We start from the raw sequence: 22,883 nt of genomic DNA, 5'->3' as shown, positions 1-22,883 counted from the left end.
CTTTTTATAAGAAGGGGGAGAAAAGAAAGAGTGAACAGTTTTTCTATTTAGTGCTAAAATGTGTCTCTGTTTTGCTTCACTCATTATATGGATGGAAAACCCTGTCAACACAGAAATAATGCCAAGTGTTTACACTATAATGGAACCCAGGGACCAATTAACAACACAGAAAACCACCAGGCAGAGTATTTCTTAATGTAACAGGAGGGAAATCTTACATTACTGTTCCCCCCCCCACTTCTTAAAATAAAGGACAAATGCTTTGTCAACAATTTCTCAATGGTAATCTTTAAGATCTGAACGTTCTACCACTGCCCATTTATCAAAAGGCTTCCAAACTCTATGCTTAGCCACAAAACCCCTTTATTTCTTTACAAAAAAAAACATCCACAGTAATTGTGACTGTCAAAGCAGAGATTTTAGAATCTACCCTCCACTCCCAGTTCTTGTACTGCCGATTCCTCTATGGCTCGATGAAGATGGTGCACCTCGAGCTGAGTCAGAGTCCTCTCCAAGTGCCGGTAAGTGATACGATAGCAATGGCTGACCTTCTTTGTCCTAGAAAATAAACAAAAAGAGGACTAATACACATTCATACACACACACACACACACACATACACCAGAGCACACTTCCCCATCACAGTGTTTTTGTCTTGCCATCTTATTTTATTTTTATTGTTTAAATTATCAATGTAATGCTAAAATACACAATGCAGACAGCCAGGACTGGATGTAATTTAAATCTACACAGAGGATTTAAGTAAAATCCATTTCACAATCTCACTTGTTTCTCTGATGGATCATCACCTCACTACTGCCATTCCGCCATGTTGAAAAAGTGTTCTGGAGAAACTAAGGAAGTGTTATTTACTCTTTCTCGTAACACAAGAACTAGGAGTCACCAAATGCAATTAATAGGAAGCAGCAACAAACGAAAGGAAGTATTTCTTCACACAACTCACAGACAACCTATGGAACACCTTGCCAGAGGATGTTGTGAAGGCCAAGACTATGACAGGGTTCAAAAAAGAACTAGATAAATTCATCAAGGATAGGTCCATCAATGGCTATTAGCCAGCATGAACAGGAATGGTGTCCCTAACCTCTGTTTGCCAGAAACTGGGAATGAGCAACAGGAGATGGATCACTTGATGATTACCTGTTCTGTTTATTCCCTCTGGGACATCTGGCATTGGCCACTGTTGGAAGACAGGATACTGGGCTAGATGGACATTTGGTCTGATCCAGTATGGCCATTCTTCTGTCCTCATGTACTTGACTGCTGAATAAAATATGTGTCATCTTGACACATGCCCTGTGTATGTCACTGTGCTGACATTCCAATGGAAAGTGAAGACAAAAGAACACGACAGTGTAAGGATTAACACTGACACCTAGGAAAACAAGGGGTTTCACTGACTATATCTCAGTCTAATGTGTTTTGCAGTTTCAGAAGCAGGAGAACAATTGGCAATCTTACAGTGCTAGCAAGTAACACTGTCAGTCAGGGTGAGATGTTTCACAAATCTCTACTCCATGTTGCTTCATCTCAGTTGTAGCAACCACTAGCAGCTTCAACTAGAAGGGGTGTTAGTGCTTTTCCAAACACAAAGAGCAAAACATGTATTTTTCAGTCCAGATTATTATTTTTATTTCGGATCACAGAAAACAAAGAAAGAACCAATGTAAAGTCTCCACATGAAATTGTAGGACAGAGAAAGAAATGTGCCTAGTGAACCCTTACATTCTTATCTCAACTGAAAAATAAAATGGCAGCTGCTTCACAGCTGCTTTTGTGAAGATTCCTTTGTATTTGAAGGTGCAGTACACAGAAAATAGAATGACATCTCCTTTCATTTATGTCACTACCTACACCTTAGTAAGCATCAGTAGCGCATATTGTCTTGAGATCATGTAGCACACAGCATACCTCCACAGCAGTGTGCCATGTGTCCTTCGGTAGTTGGGCATGTCACCAGCAATCCAGAGAGACTAAACAGCAATTTACGATTACACCCTTGGAAAGGAATTTCAACAATGGAACTGACAGTATTATACATATCACCCAACAGCTTAAATTAAGCTCAAAGATATCAGAAAGTAGAAGAGGAAGGCAGGTGAGCTTCCCCCAGGTTCAGAAGTTCTCACAGTTGTGAACTGGGGAAGAAAAGGAAAAAGAGGGGAAGACGGAGATGGGGGGGATAAGACAGAAATCAGAAATATACTGTATGACAGAGGTTTTCAAACTGTGAGGTGTGTCTGAGGTTATCGAGGGAGGGGTGTGAGGACCTGATAGGGATGCACTGGAAGTCCAGGGTTAGGAGAGGTCTCAGTCCACAGGGGAAGTGGATGGGGGTTTCTGCAATCTTGCATTTTGCAACTTCAATAATAATTGTATGTAACATGCTTTTGAGACCCTTGGCTGAAAGGCTCTTTAAAAATGATGTAATTCTGGCCCTGATCCTGAGGCCTGGAAAATGTATCACATTAGAAAACATGTAACCATGTTTTAGCTAATATGATGTGATCACAACTTTGCCTTTAGCGTGGAAAAGGGCAAGTGTTTAGAAGCGTAACTGGTCGTAGTTAACTCTCCTTATTTTGGATCCCATGTCCTTATGCTGTCCCCTCTCATGACTCAAGCTCCTCTTCCAATAGAGATGAGCAGTTCTTTCATGACACAGAGACATGAAATAGGTTTGTAAATGGCTGGGAATTAGTGTGAGAGAAATAGGAGAGGGGCTGAATCGTAGAGGAATCACAGTTAGTGTGGTTGATTTAAAAACATTAAGATCAAATGATTCAAACAAAGAAATAACTATTAAGATGTGACTAGTATCACACTGATAATTTTGCTTATATGTTACACTTCTTTCCCCCTCTTTTTAGCTGGGATTATTGGGAGATTGTTACTAACTAGGAGCAGAACGATTTTTAAAAAATGTATGTTCAATCGGAGATGCCTATAAACTTCAGAAAGCTGAGCCTCCTGCCTAATTAAGTCCACCCTGAATGCCATGCTGCAGTCAGCCTCACGTTAGAGTTTGTACATCTATATTTCAAACAGCTAAAAAATTAAGCCACAGAACTGGGACAGCAGCTTCGCTAGGTAAACAAACATATTTGATTAACACTGAGTGCAGTGGACATTATTTACCTAAACTGCACCTTCAGACAATCCCATATGGTTTACAATCACACAGCCCCTTTCTCCTTTCATTAGGGTTTAATTGATCTGATTGTCACACTCAACTCCGCACCAGCCTGCAGCTGTCAGGTAACGAAGCACAATAAATACAGTGAAGCACTGCTCAAAGGGAAAAAGTAGCAAGAAGACAGTGATGTATTCTGATGCCACAAGAGAAAACATGGATGCGTTCAATGAACAACACTGACGTGAAATGATATCTAATATATTTTCATGCATTTTTGGTGGGAACAGTTTTGCCTCATGGACAATGGCTTTTCAGGAATTGGAGTCCCCACAGTGTTACAGTCACAGGTTAGTTTCACTGCATGCAACCAACCTGGAGGTATATTACACACACACGCGCGCATGCACACAGAGAGAGAGAGTGTAAAGGACCTGATTCTTCCCTTACTCATCAGGAATAACCTTATTTAAGTCAATGTAAAACCAGTGTTACATCAGAATCAGGGCAAAGGCTTTTCTATTCTAGGTTTTGATAGTCATCTTAGGCAATCAAAGCCAGCATTCGTTCCCCTAATGTGGAGTCCCTGACACAGCTCCACTGAAGGACAGGCTAGAAAACTGTATCTGACCCAATAAGCCACTGACAGCAAAATATCTGCAATAACAGCAGCTAGATAACCTGACCCAGCTGTTAGACAAAAGTACAACACAGAGCGATCCAAAAAGACTGCAGAAAGAAGGAATGCCTGGGACTGGAGAAAGCACTGTTTTATCAACATGCAACACTGTAACAAGGAAAACCTCTCCGAAGTTTCAGATGGGTAGGAGATAGAAGTACAACAGTGAGCAGGGAAAAGTGTCTAACAACTATATTCTACTTTCTTTTCACAGTGCATCCACCTTAAATAAAGCAATTGGCATGGAGAGTTCTGCAGCTACATTCAGGCAGCTGTTGTGCATAGCTGGGCATAGGCACTGGAGCACCCGCAGGAAAAAAATAGTGGATGCTCAGCATCCACCAGTCACAGTTGTTTGGCAAGGCCCCGCTGATCAGCTATTCGCCTGCTTGAGGAGGGGTTTGGGGGAGGACGGAGAGCAGCAGGAGGGCAGGGACATTGGGGAGGGCGCGGAGTGGGGGTGGGAACAGGAAGAGTGATGGTGGGGTGGAGCCTCGGGATGGAGAGGGGGTGGAGCACCCCTGGGGAAAAATAAAAGTCGGTACCTATGTACCTAGGATAGAAATAATACAGACACGGATATTTATCTAAACTGCCACATTTATTCTGGGAACAGGAATGCAAGGAGGACAATCTCCCACACTGACAGCAAAAGACTACTATTGTAATGCTACCTACTCACCACAGCTTCTATCTTAAGCCCCTTCCTACACAGTGTAATTGTGGAGGTGAACTCCCACTGACATCGAAAAAATGGGACATTTATTCCCACCAAAGGACTGATGACCAAATCAATGGGAAGTGCGTGTGCAGGCTGAGTGCCGCTCAGGACCAGATTGTCCATCTCACCAAGAGCTCAGCTTGAAAGTGTTACTCAGCCTAGCCAAAGTTTCTTTCCCCACTCACTCTACTCACTTCTTATTGGGCTAGAGTGTAAAAAACAAACAAAGATACAGTATGAAACATTACAGACAATAGATAATTGTTCCTTCCACTCAGCTTCATGCTTTCAAACCACATACACCACAACCATAGTATACATAACTAATGTATGTCATATTATAAAATTTACAATTGACAAATAGTGCTCTTTGCTAGGAACAACATCATGGAAAATGGCAAAAGCCTTGTGTAATATACCATGCTGTCAACAGCAAATAATTCAATTACCATAGTAATATGGATGCAGAATACAGCAACCAGTAATTCACTGAATAAAAGACCTTATCCAAAGATGCGCTCTCATCAGTCCTTTCAAATGTAGATAGCCCACGTCACACTGTGTCCTATAGTGTATTTTGAGAAGTGGCCACATTTTGGTTTATCTGAAATGAACTTGATGCTGGTGAAAGACCTGGACTGAGAGCTCTAGAAAATAAAGTTCTCTATTAAATCCATAGAACGTACTGCATGGGGAATGGGCTTGGAAGCTGCCATCACACTGCCCTTCCAACATGGCTCAGCCCTCATCCAAGAGAAAAGTAGTCCTGTCTCCAAGGGTGTTCGTTCCACAGCAGCTTGGTTGAGGCTGCCAAATAAACTTGATGCTTGTGGTTGTCGTTATTTTTAGTGAGGCAGATACTTATCTACGAGGACAGAGGTTCTCAAACTGGGGGGTGGGTCCCCCTTAGGGGGGACACGGAATGTATTGTGGGTGTGTGTGAGAAGCTTTAGGGGGAAAAAGAATTACTGCACACATTTTACCCACCGCAAAGAATAAGTAGGGTCATAGAACATGGCAGGGTCATAGAATATCAGAGTTAGAAGGGACCTCAGGAGGTCATCTAGTCCAACCCCCTGCTCAAAGCAGGACCAGTCCCCAGACAGATTTTTGACCCAGATCCCTAAATGGCCCCCTCAAGGATTGAACTCACTACCCTGGGTTTAGCAGGCCAATGCTCAAGTAGCAAAGCTGATTCCTCCAGACAAACAGGTCCTCAGATGGTGCTGTACGTTTTGATGGCTTTCTGTTAAGCTTGCATAGCATTATACAAAGTCATTGCCCTCCATATGTTAATCTGTTTGCTATGAAATGGTGCGGACATTTAATTGTGAGCGCCAACCACAATCGCAGTTTTGCTTTTATTACAATGGATTGTTGACTCTGTTTGAATCAATGCCTTACTGTTTTTAATATTTAGTAGGAGTTGCATGTTGATTTTTTTTATTGGTATATGTACTTGTGTGGCGGGAGGTAAATTTGAGAACCACTGTACTAGGAGCTAGATTGAGATTATTAACAATTTATTTCACAGCCTTTAGTCAGATGATGACTTTTTCCTCACTACTAACCTGGGCTAGATTTGAACTGGTGATCCAGAGATGAGTGTTCTGTACATCATTATCAATCTCCGAGCCTCCTAATCTCTCAGTTTAATTTTCTTTTAAATCAAGATCTTAATATAGAGCTAAATTTCAAATATTGTGTCATACATCAATAGGGCTGGTTATTAAGAGACAGAAAGAAAGTATGTTATGGGTTCCAACAGCAAAACACATTTATGCCTAATGTTGTGTCTAGTTAAGCTAATGGGAACTAACCAAAAATTCTGAAACTTTTTAGCTCCTCAGCCATTAATAAACAAAACTTCTATACAGTCATAAAGATGGGTCTGAAACACAGTCTAGTATGGGAACACACTGAAGTTGAGGAAGTTTGGATCTAGACTTTCCATGTCTATACAGCTGTAGCATTTAAGGAGTTAGATGTTGAAAGAAGAGACTTATAATAAAAAAGCCACTTTACTAGAACACCATATGTGTGCCCTAGAGGAGAAAGACACTCAGCTGCCAGACTGATTCACTGAAAGTCTGGTGGAGCAATATAACCATCTGGTGTCCACAACCATTAATGCTTTGACCCCAAAACACCTTCTTTCCCCATCTCCATAGATCATGATGGTTTACGGAAACTCTGTCAGATGAAACAGGAAGGCAGACAGCTACATCATCATGGTGAAAAACCCATTCCATAATACACAAACAAAAGCCAAAGGAATTCTTGTAAACACGTACCAAGCTGTGCAAGAAGCTAAAAGAACCCTCTTTCTCCTTGTTGTAATGATGACCACCTGACCTCTACTGTGTAGAATACTAACTTATCAACCCCAATGCCTCAACCCATCCACATATCTGAGCACCTCGCTCTGTAAAGAGCTCTTATTCTTCTTTGCTGAAAAATTAACTGAATTCCCATAATCCCCATGGCCTTGCTGCAATAATAAGAAAACCTGCAAAAAAAAAAAACAACCATGCACATGGAGGTTTCACTCATAGAAAAGAAATGTAGGTAGGGTTGGACAGGAAGAGGTCCCATTTCCCCCACCCAGGCAGGGATTAGATAAATCTATCCCCCTCTCCCCCTGACACTGCTGCCCCCCCCTCAAAAAAAAAAAAATAAAAAAAAGGATGAGGATGATCACTCTAACACACACCACACACCCATCATGGATGGATGGCAAAAGCCAGTGAAGAGCACTTACACTTGCTTCTGAATAAAATAACCAATCCTTTCATTGAAGGCAATCCACCAACCACCCTGAAGCAATACTCGGACCAGCTCTCAAGCAGCCAATGCTGAATTCTACAACCCACACCAGTTACCATCCATCTCCAATCTCCCTTTCCTAGGCAAGGTGTGACGCATGGCCAGAAAGGGTTAAGCATCCTGCAGGCTAAATGATACAGTGTCAACCTGTAGAGACATGTTAAAACAGTACATAAATGGTAATTAGGGCCATTCCATGGTAGATAGGCTAGAAATTTGAAATGCAAACCTATATTGTTAGAAATTAGAGGTGATACTAATTGTATGTGTGTGCTCATATGTTAGCCATGTAAACAGACAGTTCCTTGTCTGTCACTACAGCTATTGATTCAGAGATCAAAAGGGAATATTAACATTTAAATGAACTGTAAACATAGAATATCACTGTGTTCGTCTCTCTTTGAAATGTATAGCAAGTCACCTGACAGTGACAGAAAATGGGCAATTGTTTTATGTTAATCTGTGTAAATAATTACCACTGATGCTTAAGAAATAGGTCCGCTTCAAAGTCTCCATAATTGCCTACTGTTCACCTAAGAACTCTGACCTGTCAAGAGAAGGCCTGGAATTGTATAAAAGACACTTGGGTCCTGAACCTGTCATCTCAGACCTGCTTGATGCTTCATGCAGGGGAAGCTTAAGTCATAAGGCTGAGATCTCAGTCCTAAACTGGAACACCCTGAACATGAAGATTGGACTATAATCTATGAACTAATTCTGAAAGAACTCTTTGCAACTACAACGCTTGCCATCTCTAATATGAATTCAATCTCAAGAACTGTTCTCATGTCTGCATGTATACTGATCCTTTAACCAATACACTCTCTCTTTTCTTTTTTTAATAAATTTTAGTTTATTTAATAAGAATCGGCTGTAAGAGTGTATTTGGGTAAGAGCTGGAATATTCATTAACTTGGGAGGTAATGTGTCTGATCCTTTGGGATTGGTAGAACTTTTTTTATGATGAATAAGATTTTAAGTAATCCTCATCATATTTGACTTGGGTGTCTTGGTGGAGGCCTAAGGCTGGGTTATTTTAAGGGAATGTGTTGTTGGCTTGTGGGTAACCAGTGAGGTATTATAGAAGCTGTTTTGTGCTGGCTTGGTAAATCTAAGTATTGGTATATCCACCAGCTTTGGGGATTGTTTGCCCCATTCTTTGCAGTTCACCCTAATTGAGTGACCTTCCTTGGCTCCCAGGAGACTTCAGTCACTGATTAAGTGGGGCTGATCAAACTCCAACAGCATTTGACGCATGCTGATACCAAAGAATCTATTGCATCTGGATTTACACTAGGATGTTGCTGAAATGAGATGGCCACACTGGGTAACTTCAGGTCACTCTGAACTGGGCTGAGGAAGATCATCACTAGAAAACTCCAACATGAAGTACCTCCTGGGAAGGGAATAGAAGGGAAAGAAAGGGCTGGTCTACACTGGGGGGGGGGGGAAATCGATCTAAGATACGCAACTTCAGCTACGTGAATAGCATAGCTGAAGTCGAAGTACCTTAGATCGAATTACTTACCGTCCTCACGGCGCGGGATCGACGTCCGCGGCTCCCCATGTCGACTCCGCTACCGCCGTTCGCGTTGGTGAAGTTCCGGAGTCGACAGGAGCGCGTTCAGGGATCGATATATCGCGTCTATTTGAGACGCGATATATCGATCCCCGAGAAATCGATTGCTACCCGCCGATACGGCCGGTAGTGAAGACGTACCCAAAGAAAGACAGAAAGAAAGGCAGAAAGAAAGAAAATATTACATTGGTACCCTGAAACCACACCATCCAATTCTGGACCCAGTTCAAAATCCTAGTCCTAATCTATAAATACTCACAATAGGATAGAATCTCAATACCTTAGAGACTGTCTTTCCATCAGTAATTCATACTACTGTAACCATGAGACACAAAAAAGCTGAGGCAGAAACTGACACTTTCAGAAGCCAGCGGCAGAGAGTTTACAGTGACCAGCACTATGCTATGGAACTCACTTTCAGAGAGATAAGGATGTGTCCAAGTCTGCTATTATCAGAACATGATGTGAGGCCCCATCTTTCCTTCAAGCCTTTTCACAATGACAGGGATGAAGCATTACAGGCTGTGCGACAGTAAAATAGAAAGAAGAAGAAGAAGAGAACTTTCCAACAAAAATATACACATCACAATATTCACAGGAATAACAGCATCTTCGTGGCAAATAGAGGCGTGTTCTTTGGTTAAAGTATTTGGGACCCTTAATTTTGCACTAGAACTATATAACATGATGACTGGATGTTGGGTGAGAGGGAGAGAGAAAGGGGATGGGTGGAAAGACAGATCCACCATTCAGTTGCAGACAAAACAGCACAAGAGATTGTATGTGCAGCTCACAGTTTCATTGAGCATCACTTTTCCCTAGGGCTGGTAAAAAACTATTTTGACTGAAAACTGGGTTTTCAACAAAACTAAATTTGTTATGAAAAGCATCTGCATGCTAAGAAAAATAATGGATTTTTTAAAAATAAAAAACCTGAACATCTGAAATCTGAAAAATATTTGTTAAAAACAGAAGTATTCTGATTTTGATACTGTGCTGCAATGCCTCATGGAAGATGTGGTTCAGTTACTTCATGCTCTCATTCGCCTCTCTAGTCCAGGCCCTTTGGGTGCACTACATCTCCCATGATGCACAGCCAGTTACTTCCATGGTACACCATCTCCTCTCTCCAAGAGGGGAGACTGCGGTGCATCATGGCAGATGTAGTCCATGGCAGGAAGCCCAGCCATAGAATAAGAGCATGAACTATAACTCCCATGAGGCACACTGGCAGCATCGTGAATTCAAATACTTTGGATTTTGGCCAAAACTTTTCTTTTTAAAATTTTCACAGAAAAATCAACATTTTCCATGGAGGGGAGGAACAACACCATTTTTTGACCAACTCTCCTTTTCTCACTTCCCAGTTCTGGTTTCCTGTCACATTTCCCTCAGGCTCCTAAATCCCAAATAGTTATGGATTGGATTGTTGCATATGCATGGAGGTCTATGACCCTCCTGGGAGCTCTGGCAGGCATTGTGCTGAGTGCTGGTAGCGCACAACCACTTCACTACTCTAAGAGAAGATGTAGTGCCCACTCCTCTTTGTGTACAGCCAGTGCTGTTGGCTGGTTCAGAGGTGGGGTAGGCTCACAACCCAACTGCAGAAGTTAGTGATGGCAGTTACACTAGCTCTGCAAAGTTCTTGCACTCCTTGAGCACACAGACACCATGTTTACCTGTCCCCAGTTCAGGGGATGCAAGGGAGAGAAGGGGAGAAAGATGCCTTGTACCTTCTATCGCTACACACTTGTGCAGGGGACCGAACACAATCTGATCCTGTGAAAATAGCAACAACAATTATCCTATCATTGGACATCAGGGCAGCTCAAAACTCTCCAACTGTTAACAAATGAATTACCATCTACCTGGACCCAAGAGTGACATGCTTTCTCAACAATCAGAACAAATCCTACAAGAGAGATGGAACTGGACTCTTCTAAACGCTGTATGAAGCATTTATAGTAAAAATGTGCAGTGGGATACTTTTTTAATCTGTTTCATAAAAGATCAAAGAAAAAAAGGTATAAATATTTAGCAGGAGGTTGGTTTTTTTTGTCAACTACATGTTAATACTAAAGGCTACAAAAAGTATTACTAAAAATAATATTGCTGTCAAGTTAAAAATGTATCTGATAAAGGACTAAAAAGGGAATTTATAAGAGGAGTGAAAACACTTCATCCTCTTCAGAAGCCAGGCTGGATCAGTGTGACAGCAGGTGCTCAGGCATCTTCTATTAAACAAAACTCCATCACCTCATTAACTCTGGAAACCAAATTCCAAGCTTGAAGAGAGTTCTGCCAAAAAATGTCTTGTGGTAATAAATAAGAACAAAAGTTGGTCACTTCCAACGGTATAAAAACAACAGATCTCTTGTGACAAGAAATGGGATGCCCGGCTTGATCAAAAATAGACAGTGACTGTTACAGGCACCACAGATGCACGTCTTTTATGAAATAGGGATAGATAAGAAGGCAACTATGTTCAGATGCCACTGCAGAACAAAGTACTAAACGGCCAAACCATTCCTTTGAGACCATCAGTAATGTGAACAGTAAGGGGAGAGCAGCAGTACACACTAATACGCAAAGGGTATTTCGCACCAATCACAGCTTTGTTTGTGAATGACCTTAATGGGCTTTCCACTCCAGGGCCTTCGGGCACTTCTGCAATATAAATAATACCTAATCAGAAGAACTAGGTTTAATTAGACAAAACCTATCAGGATCAGGCCCTATAGTGCAAACCAGTGCACAAGAATTTAGGGAGAACTGTCTATCTTAGGTACTTATACGACCCTCATTGCCAGAATATCTGACAACTCACGACCTGTAATGGATTTATCTCACAACACCTCTGTGAAGTGCTATGTCTCCCCCATTTTTTCTTTTTAAATCACATATTAGGAGGAACTAAGGACCCAGAGACTAACTGACTTGCACAAGGTCACACTGAAAGCAGGGACTTGAACCAAGGACTCCCAAGTCAAGGCTAGTGCCCTAACCACTGGACCATCCTTCCTCTCTGTCAGCTGTAAAGCATCTCATGAACAAAACAGGTTGCTGTGTGGGCATAGTCCACCCATATGCAATAGACAAGACAGCAAAAGGGACAAGGAAAGCGATATACTAATCAAATGTGTCATTTTTGCAAGTGTCATGCAAATTCCATACTTTAAAATTGACCCTGGGGGCAAATAGGGGCTGGTGGTGGTGGAGATGAAGGACAAGATTAGCTATCATGAGCATGACAGCAGGGAGAGGAAGGAAGGGACTTGCGAAGTGAGAATACACTTAGGGTACATCTACACAGCAAAAAAACCCACGCCAGTGAGTCTCAAGAGTCACGGGCAGTTGACTCGGACTCACAATGAGGGGCTAATTATAGCAGTGTTGACATTTGGGCCCCGGCTCCAAGACTCTCCCTCTTGCTAGGTGTCAGAGCAGGGCTTCAGCCCAAGCCTGAGTGTCTACACTGCTATTTTTAGCCCTGCAGCGCAAGCCCCACAGGGCCGAGTCAGCTGACCCGGCTCTGAGACTCGCCACCACAAGTCTTTTTTTGCTGTGTAGACATACCCTTAGGTTAAAAAAAAATTCCTTTGCTTTTTTTGATATAGAAATTACAGAACATTCAAAAGAATCAAAAACTATGCAGCCAGGATATTTCCCCAGCTCCCCACAGGGCATCTCACAGTGCTATAGGAAAGTCTATAAGATGTTCGTATTTATATTTTTTCCACCTGTCAACTTACTTTTTGGTTTCCAGTAAAACTGAGTGGAGATTTTCTAGCAAGACATGTAATTACGTGGTGTTTCCAGCTGACTTTATTTATTATTTACTTGGTTTATTTTTTTTAAAAGCTCTCCCTTTTCCTCATAAAAGAAAATATTTTTTCAAAACGGGCATTTTTTTATGGCGATTAATCTTGCTCACCAGCTTTGGTTTTGAACTATAGAGATTCCTCTCCTTGATAATACTTTCCTTCCCTGAGGACAATTCCGTTCCACATAGTCAGTCACAAGAAACTGGACCTGACTGTTTTTTTGACAGTCGATGCCTTGGGAAGATGACTCAGAAACAGTCCACAAGTAAGGAAGACCCTGGGCCAGTAGGTTAGACCATTGCTAGTGCACAGCAAAACAGTGTCTAGCTGTTAAATATTCCTCCTATTTATCCAATTACATAATGCCATAGTTCCCAAGGGCAGATCTTCAGCTGGTGTAAACTGGCCTAACTCCTCTGAAGTGACAATTTATACCAGTTAAGGATCTGCTCAAAAATCTTGTGGGGTGCTTTACAATTTAAATCACCACAAAATTCCCACTTCCATTGCTATTCTCAGTGATTCACCCCAGGTACCACAGCTGCATTCACTCCTAGTGGGCTAGTTGATGTCCTCATAATAGAAGGAATAAAATTGAGGATGGGGAAAACTGACTGGTGCCAGCTGCCACAAAAGGAAGAATGGGCAGCATGCAGGTGAGATAGTCTAAGGCTGCTAATGCATGAAGTTTATCACTTGCTTCCACAACTCATAACATACCACTTACATATCAAAACTTCCGCTGTATGTCTCATTAATTTTAGTACTAATTGTCTGAATGAAAAGAAATTGTAAGGATTTCTTGTGCATGTCAATATGACAATAATACATGGTATTATAGTCTATAATGACTTTCACATATAGGTCTCAAAGCACTTAACAAAGGAGGTCAGTATCGTGATCTGCATTTTACATATAGAGAAATTGAGGCACAGAGAGTTAAAGTGACTTGGTCAATGTTACACTGTAGGTTAGCATCCAAGCTTGAAACAGAACCCAGATCTTCCAAGTCTAAATTCAGTGCCCAATCCTCTCAGCCACACCGCCTTCTCCTTTCCCACTCTGTTGCGTTACAGCCACCTACTGTGTCTTTTCCATATTTATACTGTAGCTCTGAAGAAGGGACTGGCTTTCATTTTATGTTTGTATATGCCTCACACATCAGAGAACGGGGCCTCTGTGCATTATTGTAATACAAATAATTAACCTCTGCATATGTGTATATGATCACGCAAGTGTATATATGCACACACACGCTCATGCTTGCAAAGGCTATTTTGTATATTAACTCTAGCAATATTGCTTAGGTTAGCAAGACATTTTATAATACAGGTTATAGGCTAACAAGACATGAGTTTTGTTTGTTTCACACCCAGTTTTCCGAAAATTCAGATGTTTATTGAGTAACCATTGGGGTGACTGGGTCTTATAAAAGGTACATAACTGAGTGTGCCACTATATACGTTTTCTCTTGCACTTTCATTAAATTTGAAGTTACAGAGTATGAAATAAACTATTTTTGATGGGGCCCTGTGTTGTAACAAAAAGTATCTTAGCGGGGTCATGCTTTGTAAACTGATTGATTTGAGGGAGGTACATTTTATTGTTCCACAGATTGGAGAATGGATAGAGGAAGACTGTTAAATATAGTCTGGGAAATGCATTTTCTCCATCTTTTTTTAAAAAAACCCTAAGCTCTTGGTGTGTGATTGGTTAACTCCTAACAGAGAATTATGGAAAAAGCTTGACATTCATCATGTACTAGATGAAGCATCTTGCAGGTTATGATGTTTGGCCTCACATACCAGGATCTCTGAAAGCGAGATTGCCATAAAAAGTGATGTGCTACAAAATGAAGAAAAAGATCCTCTTTCTGAGATTACAGGTACATACCTGAACAACACTGAACCAAATGTAACCCTGGTGTAAGCCAATTAAAGTCAATGGAGTTTGCCCTCTACTTTTTCCTCAATGTACAATTATATACTACACACTTACTGCCAGGGGCGGCTCTAGAAATTTCGCCGCCCCAAGCACAGCGGCATGCCGCGGGGGGCACTCTGCCAGTCGCTGGTCCCGCGGCTTCGGTGGACTTCCCGCAGGCGTGCCTGTGGAGGGTCCGCTGGTCCCGCGGCTCCACCAAGCCACGGGATCAGCGGATCCTCCACAGGCACGCCTGCGGGAGGTCCACCGGAGCCGCGGGACCAGCGGACCCTCCGCAGGCATGCCGCCGAAGGCTGCCTGCCTGCCGCCCTCCCGGCAACCGGCAGAGCGCCCCCCGCTGCATGCCACTCCAAGCACGCACTTGGCATGCTGGGTCCTAGAGCCACCCCTGCTTACTGCCAAACTGGAAAGCTCAATCTGAGGGGTTAATAGTGCATTTGCATGTGCCTGTGGGGACTTGAGAGGAAGAGGAAATGTGAGGCTAATGACAAACTCATTAAAACAAAATTTACCTGACATTCCTTTAATTTAGAGATGGGCCATAACCACAGAATGCTAAACTGGATCTGAACTTTCCCAACTTTGGGACATTTTTGGATTGCGGGGACGAAGGGGTTGGTTTAGCTCACTTCAGAGATACAGGTCTTGATTTTGATTTTACCAGTGCAAACCCAGTGTAAATCAGATCCAGATCCAGACACAAATTGTCCAAAGTTTACAATCTGGGCTTTTCATTTGAGCCTATGTTTCTTTTCATTTACTCCCAAGACTGGTTGTGTTTGACGTAGTGGCTAGTAGCTGATAATCACATGCCAACAATTCACTACATTCACACCAGAACTAAAATACAGCAAATCTCATTGTTCAAAAAGTTCACAGACAGAAAAACCAAACTACAAGTTTCAAACAAGATTTAGGAAAAACAGCCTTATGACCCCAAAACATAGTTGGTATAAATTGGTCTGTTTCCATGGAAGTCAATGGAGCTATGTCTATGTACACCAGCTGAGGAGCTGGTCGACTGTCTTCAAAACAAGAATGAGGACACCCCCGATGGGAAAGTTTCTAAAATTAATTAGCAGAAGCAGCTAGTGAAATCCTATTTCTGTAAAACGATGATACACATGCTTGGTTGGGAAATTAATAAATGTGTGTAATTGGGCTTAGACAGGGGTGAGGAGTTAAAATAGCTATTGGTAGGCCTCAGCGGACAAAAATGAAATTCATAACAGGGCAGGGGGCTTGTGCTAGTTTCAACCTACCGCTTAAGCCCTATGTCAAGCCCTATGTTAAGTGGGGCTTAAGTGATGTGTACATGGGCCCTCTGCACCAGAGTGAATTTCATTCTATGTGAGTGAAGATCTCCAATTTGATCTGTAATGCAGATATATCTTTCCAGGATCTGCAACTGAAAGCTCTCTCTTTCAGTATTTAATTGAATATAGCAGCAATGCATAAGAAATTACTTCCATTAAAAATGAATCTCTTCCAGATCATTGCTTTTAATACTCCCGCATGTCTCGAAACATTGACCTCGGCTGACTGTTTGGTTTTCAGGTATTAAGTGGAGTGGCCAGGGAGAGAGAGAAAAAGAAAAGCCTTCATAATAATAAGCTACACTGTTAATCAGTCATTTGCTGATAGAATGCAATGTCTGTGCTCTTTAATAAACAGGTAGATTGTGAATGTGAAATAATCAAAGTGAGGCTACTATGAAACTCTGCTATAAGATATTTTGAATAAGGATCTATAAAGCTGCTAATTGGATTCAGAAAGTTGTAGAGTCATTATCCTATAACACTGTGTTGCTTTGAATAGAATATGAAATCCATATTTCTAGAGACTGTGTTTTCCTTGTGATTAAAATGTAAAAGGAAATGAGCATGCATATATATGAGTTTTCAAGAATAAAAATGAATAATTAAAAATTAACTCATTGCAATTATAAAGCATCCACAATAACATTATTTTGCCATTTATCTTTTAATTAAAGATGTCCCATGATTCAGATTTCATAGGCATGAAATTAGCATGGATTTTTAATGTTTGGAGAAAAACACAGTAGGTTCATTGCACTGATGTATCTGGTATGATACCATCTCGGTGTAAAATGAAGACGGGGAGAGGGATGCTTGGCACTACATATAAATCACTGATCTTTCACCTCTTAGGACAGTTTCACAATCAAATTGAGATGCTAAATGAGTTCAGCTTTTAATGTAAAAAGAGCCCAAATTACAAAAGCTCCACCATGTAAATAATTCATTCAGGAGCCACTGCTCAGGCAAAAGCTTAGTGCTGAATTAGTCTGAGGACTCTATTATCTTTTACCCAGCAAAAGGATGATTAGTGGGAGAAATGTCACATTTATATTTTAAAAAAACCTTTCAAAGATGACTTGCATCCTTTGGCACAAACCAACCATCTTAAAAAATGGAGAGAGATCGAGTGTCCCCCATTATGATTTCTAGCTCCTGTATCAAGGAACCAAGTTTACCCAGAATAATCAATAATGCAGTGCTTGGCACATTCCAGGTGACTGTGCTGAATCACCCTGCCATTGATCCACAGTCTAGCACATAGTGCCAAGTGTCCTCGAGGGAGGGGGCAGATCCCTCCAAGCAGTTATGCCTAGATTCTTAAGTCACAGCGCCAGTGCAGTCTGCATAGTCTCAAGTGTCAACTCAACTGTCAGTAGAGTACAGCAACTAAAGAACAGATACACTGTATAAGGAGCAGTGAGTAACAGCAGCTCACTCATCCCTCCTAGTGTGAAGGAGGAAATGTACTGCTTCAGCTATTTTATAAAATGTCAGAAAGGGTCACATTAACAAACGGGATGGGAATTTACTAATAAATACATTTCTTTATAGATTTTCTAGTAAAATGGAATTTGATGTCTTCCCGGCATATAGTGTAGTTCATATAAAAGTAGAGTTTCCTTTGCAGGTGTCCTTGTATGGTCATCAGTGGAAAAAGTTGATGTTTACGATTCTAGTAGTACCTCAGATGCCATAGCAATTGCAAGCTGCCGTACCATTGTGGGTAAATGTTGACTTTTTAATGAAAACTACTGTAATTCTGCTTTTCTCATTAGCAGATCTACAGAATGCCTACTTGGTTGCTGTGTCTTTGACTTGCATCTGTTATGCCCTTATGCAATGCCAATGGAAATAAATCAAAGAACTCACACAAAGACTGCAGGAACTGGCCAAAGAAATCTTGGTCTTTGCTACTTGGTAAAAGGCAACTATTTCACGGAAAACACAGCTGCATCTTCCTGGAAAAGGAAGAGCTCCCAATAACAAATGAAGAAATCTGAGAGGAATCGTATTATTCCATCCTTACTCTAATCGTGCATTTTTGGCTTTTCTCTGAGATCAATATCAAGCAGACCTTAGATGCTGCTTTTAATGACATATACATGCTTGTAAGGGGTCCTGGGAGATGCTCGATACTACTGTGAGATGGGAGCCATGTAAGTACCTTGACAGAGACCACTACTTTACATCTATCTTCAATCCTGGCAACTCTTATTCATTGCTACACTCCATATTCAGGGCTGGCAGCTCACACTGATTTCCATGGCGCTGGAAGTGTAGTCCAACTACTAGAAAGTGTATTCTAGTCTACAATCATTTGTGATGTGAAAACAATGTGTATTCCTAACAATAAAAGGATGCATTCATTACTTACACTGCGTAGCAAGAGGGATGACGACTGATCTATAGTAATAGGTCTTTCCTCTAATTTACATCTATTTCTTTTGAGACATGGCCAGGCGGTTGCCTCTAACTTCTTCATAGTCCTAAAAATGCCCTTCATTTTGGTTTGCTCTCTGCTCCAATTGTTTCTTCTCCAGTCTCTTCACATGCTTTTCATGTTTTTAAAGCTAGCTTTTACTGTTAGTGTCTATTCCGTGCCCATATTTCTGATCCATATCTCATTTCTGGCAGGTCACAGATGTCAGATTTTTTAAAAAGAGGAATCTTAGTCTTTATGATGCTGTTCAGCCTGCCAAAGAACAAGGTTCAGCCTTGACTCTTCTCTAGACCTCATTGTCCTGTTTCGGAATATCACCTACAAACTGGCAAAGTTATAATGCAGTTGCTCGAAAAGCAGCGCATTGCAGACTCTAATCTGGAAGCTTTCACTACTTCATTAGCACAAGATACTGTCCATATAGTCTTCCTTTATAGAAAAGAATTAATTGGAAATTATACCAATTGGGTTCTATAGCAGTTGAACAGGATTCTATAGCAGTTATACAGAAATTAATAGAGAATACTCTCTTGTGTATAAGTGTTTTCAAATACAATCCTATAGAATTTCATAGCAAGGTAATAATTTTCTATTAAAAATTCTATAGGTCTTTTCCAGAGATCCTATTTTTCTACAGGTAGTAACCCTTCTATTCCATTTGATGCAATGCCACTCAAATTCTCATGGCCAGCAAATAAATGCATAACGTACAACCACACAGCGAGTGGGAGATAAGGACAGCTTTATGGCCTGGTAGGCCATCATGCTAGTCCCTGCTCAATGGCACTCTTATCTGGCTACAGTAGCTGTCAGAGAAAAAGCAGCATGGTCTAAAGCTTAAACTACAGGCAAGGCTTAGCAGCCGGCGCTCTCTTGAGTGGAACTGCGGTAAATATTTTCAAACCCTAGAGGCGAGCCGCAGTGTGCCCAGCGGGGCTGAAGCCCTAAGATCTCCCGACCCCACAGCTGAAGCCCGGAGCCATGAATGGTGTGGGTTGGGGGCTCCAGGAAATAATATATGAGAATTTAAGCCCTGAGTACAGGCCTAGGATTTTGGAAGTCTGCTGCTGACAAAAACTGGTTGTATGATCTTGAACAAGTAACTTTATCTTCCTGTGCCTCAGTGGGGATAAAGGTACTGTTGTGGAAAATTGACCACACGGCTGATTTTAGATCAGACAGCTTGAGGCACCTTTATTTCATACAAGCATATATACAGGGAGAGTCAGCATGGCCCCACACTGCTTTACCCTTTACAAATTTCATCAAGCTTATAAAGGCTAAAACCACAAACTACAATTCGATACATTGCCTTATTTGGAATTAATATTTTGCAAACAAGCAAGGCACCTCATTATTTTCCATTTTAGGTTTTTCCTGTTATTGTTCTTTGGCAGTCAAGTTGGTGGTATGACTGTCTTAACGACCCCTACCTTGCGGTTACATTGTGAAAAGGCTCTTGCCACATTCTAATTGTCACAAGCTGAGCTGGCACATATGGGGCCCTCTTTTGTCCCTCTCCCCAGTTCAGGGGCGGCTCTAGGCACCAGCGGGCCAAGCGCCCGCTTGGGGCGGCATCCTGGGGAGGGCGGCATTTGGTTCCGGTGGAGCTCCCGCCAGCATGACTGCGGCGGGTCCCGTCTTCCCGCGGCTCCGGTTGAGCTCCCGCAGGCATGACTGCGGCAGGTCCGCTCGTCCCGGGCTCCGGTGGACCAGCCGCAGGCATGCCGGCGGGAGCTCCACCGGAGCCAAATGCCGCCCTCCCCAGGAAGCCGGAGCCGCGGGAAGAGGGGACCCGCCGCGGGACTGGGGAAGGGCGGCGCAGCGCACCGCACTGCTTGGGGCAGCCTACTTTGTAGAGCCGCCCCTGCCCCAGTTCCCCTTTTCCTGGTTTCTTGCTTCCCCAGTGACCCTTGTACAGATAAACAAGTTTAGCAGAAGTTTAAACCTTTTGCTCTTATATAGCAATTGTTCTAGCTACAGGCCTTGGGCCTGCGAGGCAAGGGGGGTTAAGGTACACTTAAAATTTTGGGCCTATAAGCGGGGTGGGGGGGGATATTTTCCCTATCAATACTTATTAACCAATTGTAGGCCTCGCTGGAGCCCTAAGCATAAGTAACAGTATGCACCAAAGACTATGAACCAGAGTAGGTCCGGTCTTGGCAAAATAGTGTCAGGGACTCTAACCCCGACAGCGAAGTTAGTTGTCTGATCACAGAGAGACAGGCAACACCAGCAAGGTCCAATCAAAAGCTCTTTATTGACAAGTGCACGCATCAACAAAGAGCAGCTCGTTTCCAGTGAGAACCAGCCCCGCTTTACAGCTTAGTATTAGCTTATATAGACAGTTTTATTACATCATACATCATTCACTTGAGCAACCCACCCCCCTTTGTCTAACAACTTGAAACTAGACACTTTTAATATACACATATGCCTAGACTTTATGTCTACAACTACAGATTATTTAATAATATCTTAACAAGCACCAAAAGTTAGGAATACAGGGGAGTTTTAAACAAACCTATAACTCAACCAGGGAGTTAGAATCTGAACTGTGGGATGCTAAAGTTTCTTATCAGTTCTTCAAACACTGTTCTTAACACTGCACTGCTGGTACTATGCCAGGAATGCAACCCCTGGTTTATCTCACTTTTTCCAGGGCTTTGTGAGACAATGCTGCTTCTCAGTATTTTTCCACTCTGGGATTACCCAGAAACCTCTGTTAGCCTGACTTCAGTCAGGTTGGTATACCTGTTTTGTCTGCTATATCTTCATTCAGGCCTAACAATAGCAATGCACCAGGTATTAGCTAATGCCGAATAAGCACCTTCCTGACTGGAGAGGATGGTACAGGAACACAGAGATCTCTCAAGTAATTATATAAATACATTTCAAAGAGATGGTACAAGAACATACTGACTTCTTGTCAAGATAAGGAGGGGATGACAGGATAATGGATAAGGATGTTTTGTTTGAACTAGCAGGTACAAGGTAAAAGGATGGTAACTAACAATATCTGGAGTGTCATATATAACTTATTTGTATCAATGTATAAAAGGAGAAGTCATAGGAGGGGCATATTTGTACTTGCTGAGGGTGCTGGTGTGCTGACTGAGCAGGTACCATTGTTGCAGGCATACATGTGTTAGTGTACTTGTAGCTCCTATGGGACGCTAATACTGTACTTTGTTAACAATCACCCTGGCTGAGTGCCTTCATCACTAAACTGAGCCTGTGGTCTTTCTTATGAATAACACTGAGATCTGCTGAATTGGTACGCTGCACTCTCTACTCGTGCAGCTGACAACAGAGCTCCAAGAACAGCAGCACTGAGCAGCTGTAACAACTTAACAGCCTTAACAACTCTCCGCAGCACTACTACCACCCATCACAAAGATATTGAAAGCCTTAATAAGCTAGTGTGTGTAAAGAGCTTTGAGATCCTCAGATGGAATGAACTACAAGGTCTTTCAAACACTTAACGCATGTGCCTAACTTTATGCGTGTGAGCAGTCCTAATGCAGCATTTTTGCAGGATAGGATTCTAAGCCTAAGTATGATTTATTAATTATTATTACTATTATATTGCACAGCCTTCCAAAGTTCATTTGGGTGGCATGGGGGTAACAGTGTACACTGGAATAAAATTTCTATTGTGAAGCCTGAAAATTAAGAATAGTAAAATCTTGTCTATAAATGTTTTATAATATATTTATTGAAGTCATATGTTATATACTTAGTCTTTCCTTAATAAAATATGTCAATAAAGAGAAAGCAATTTCCAGTCCATTATGAAACTTATGAGCAGGATAAATGTGTAGTTTATTGGACCATAGAGAAGAGACTAACAGTTGATCTGTCACCCTTTGTCAAACCTTAACAGGTAAGGATAGCTTGTCCACTTTGATCTATCACAGTTATGATGCTGAGAAGAACAGTCAGCCCAATGACAAATATTATTTTAAACTACAACCTTTGATGTGACAACATCTATAAAGGTTATGAGCAAAAATGATAAAGTACTAATCAACTGTCCTGTACTAGTGATACAAACTGATGGTATCCAAAGTGAACTTAAAATGCTGCTCTGTGACTTTTGTGCAGGATATTCCACAAAGAGGTGGGGGATCTAGGATTTTTATTAGAAGACACTACAGTCTCTGCCTTGGCACTCATAAGGGCTATGAAGATTGTACTTCTAGGGCCCAATATGGCAACTTACTGAGAGCAATCTGACGTCAGTGGAAGTTGAGGAAATCAGCATTTCAAAGGACTGGGCTCATAAGAGTGAAGTTTACCTTAGGATATGACATTTTCACCTCTTTGCACCTGGCTTTAACTTCAGATTTAGAGCCAAATCTTGAAATTCATACTCAGTCCTTATTCAGGCA

The 22,883-nt window shown here is 41.7% G+C and overlaps 1 protein-coding gene across 1 annotated transcript in view; it reads right to left on the bottom strand.

Moving 5' to 3' along the window:
• Window positions 1-346: 346 nt before the first annotated feature.
• Window positions 347-22,883, bottom strand: part of FARS2 (phenylalanyl-tRNA synthetase 2, mitochondrial) — a 324,031-nt gene continuing 301,494 nt past the window's right edge. The window contains exon 8 of the mRNA XM_039525765.1: window positions 347-558. Coding sequence (XP_039381699.1) covers window positions 420-558 — 139 coding nt within the window. The 3' untranslated portion in view covers window positions 347-419. The remainder of the gene's footprint in view (window positions 559-22,883) is intronic.

Source organism: Mauremys reevesii, linkage group 2 (assembly GCF_016161935.1).
Source record: "Mauremys reevesii isolate NIE-2019 linkage group 2, ASM1616193v1, whole genome shotgun sequence".
NCBI lineage: Eukaryota > Metazoa > Chordata > Testudines > Geoemydidae > Mauremys > Mauremys reevesii.
The sequence above is the reverse complement of the archived record's forward strand: the minus strand, read 5'-3'. Positions and strand labels throughout refer to the sequence as shown.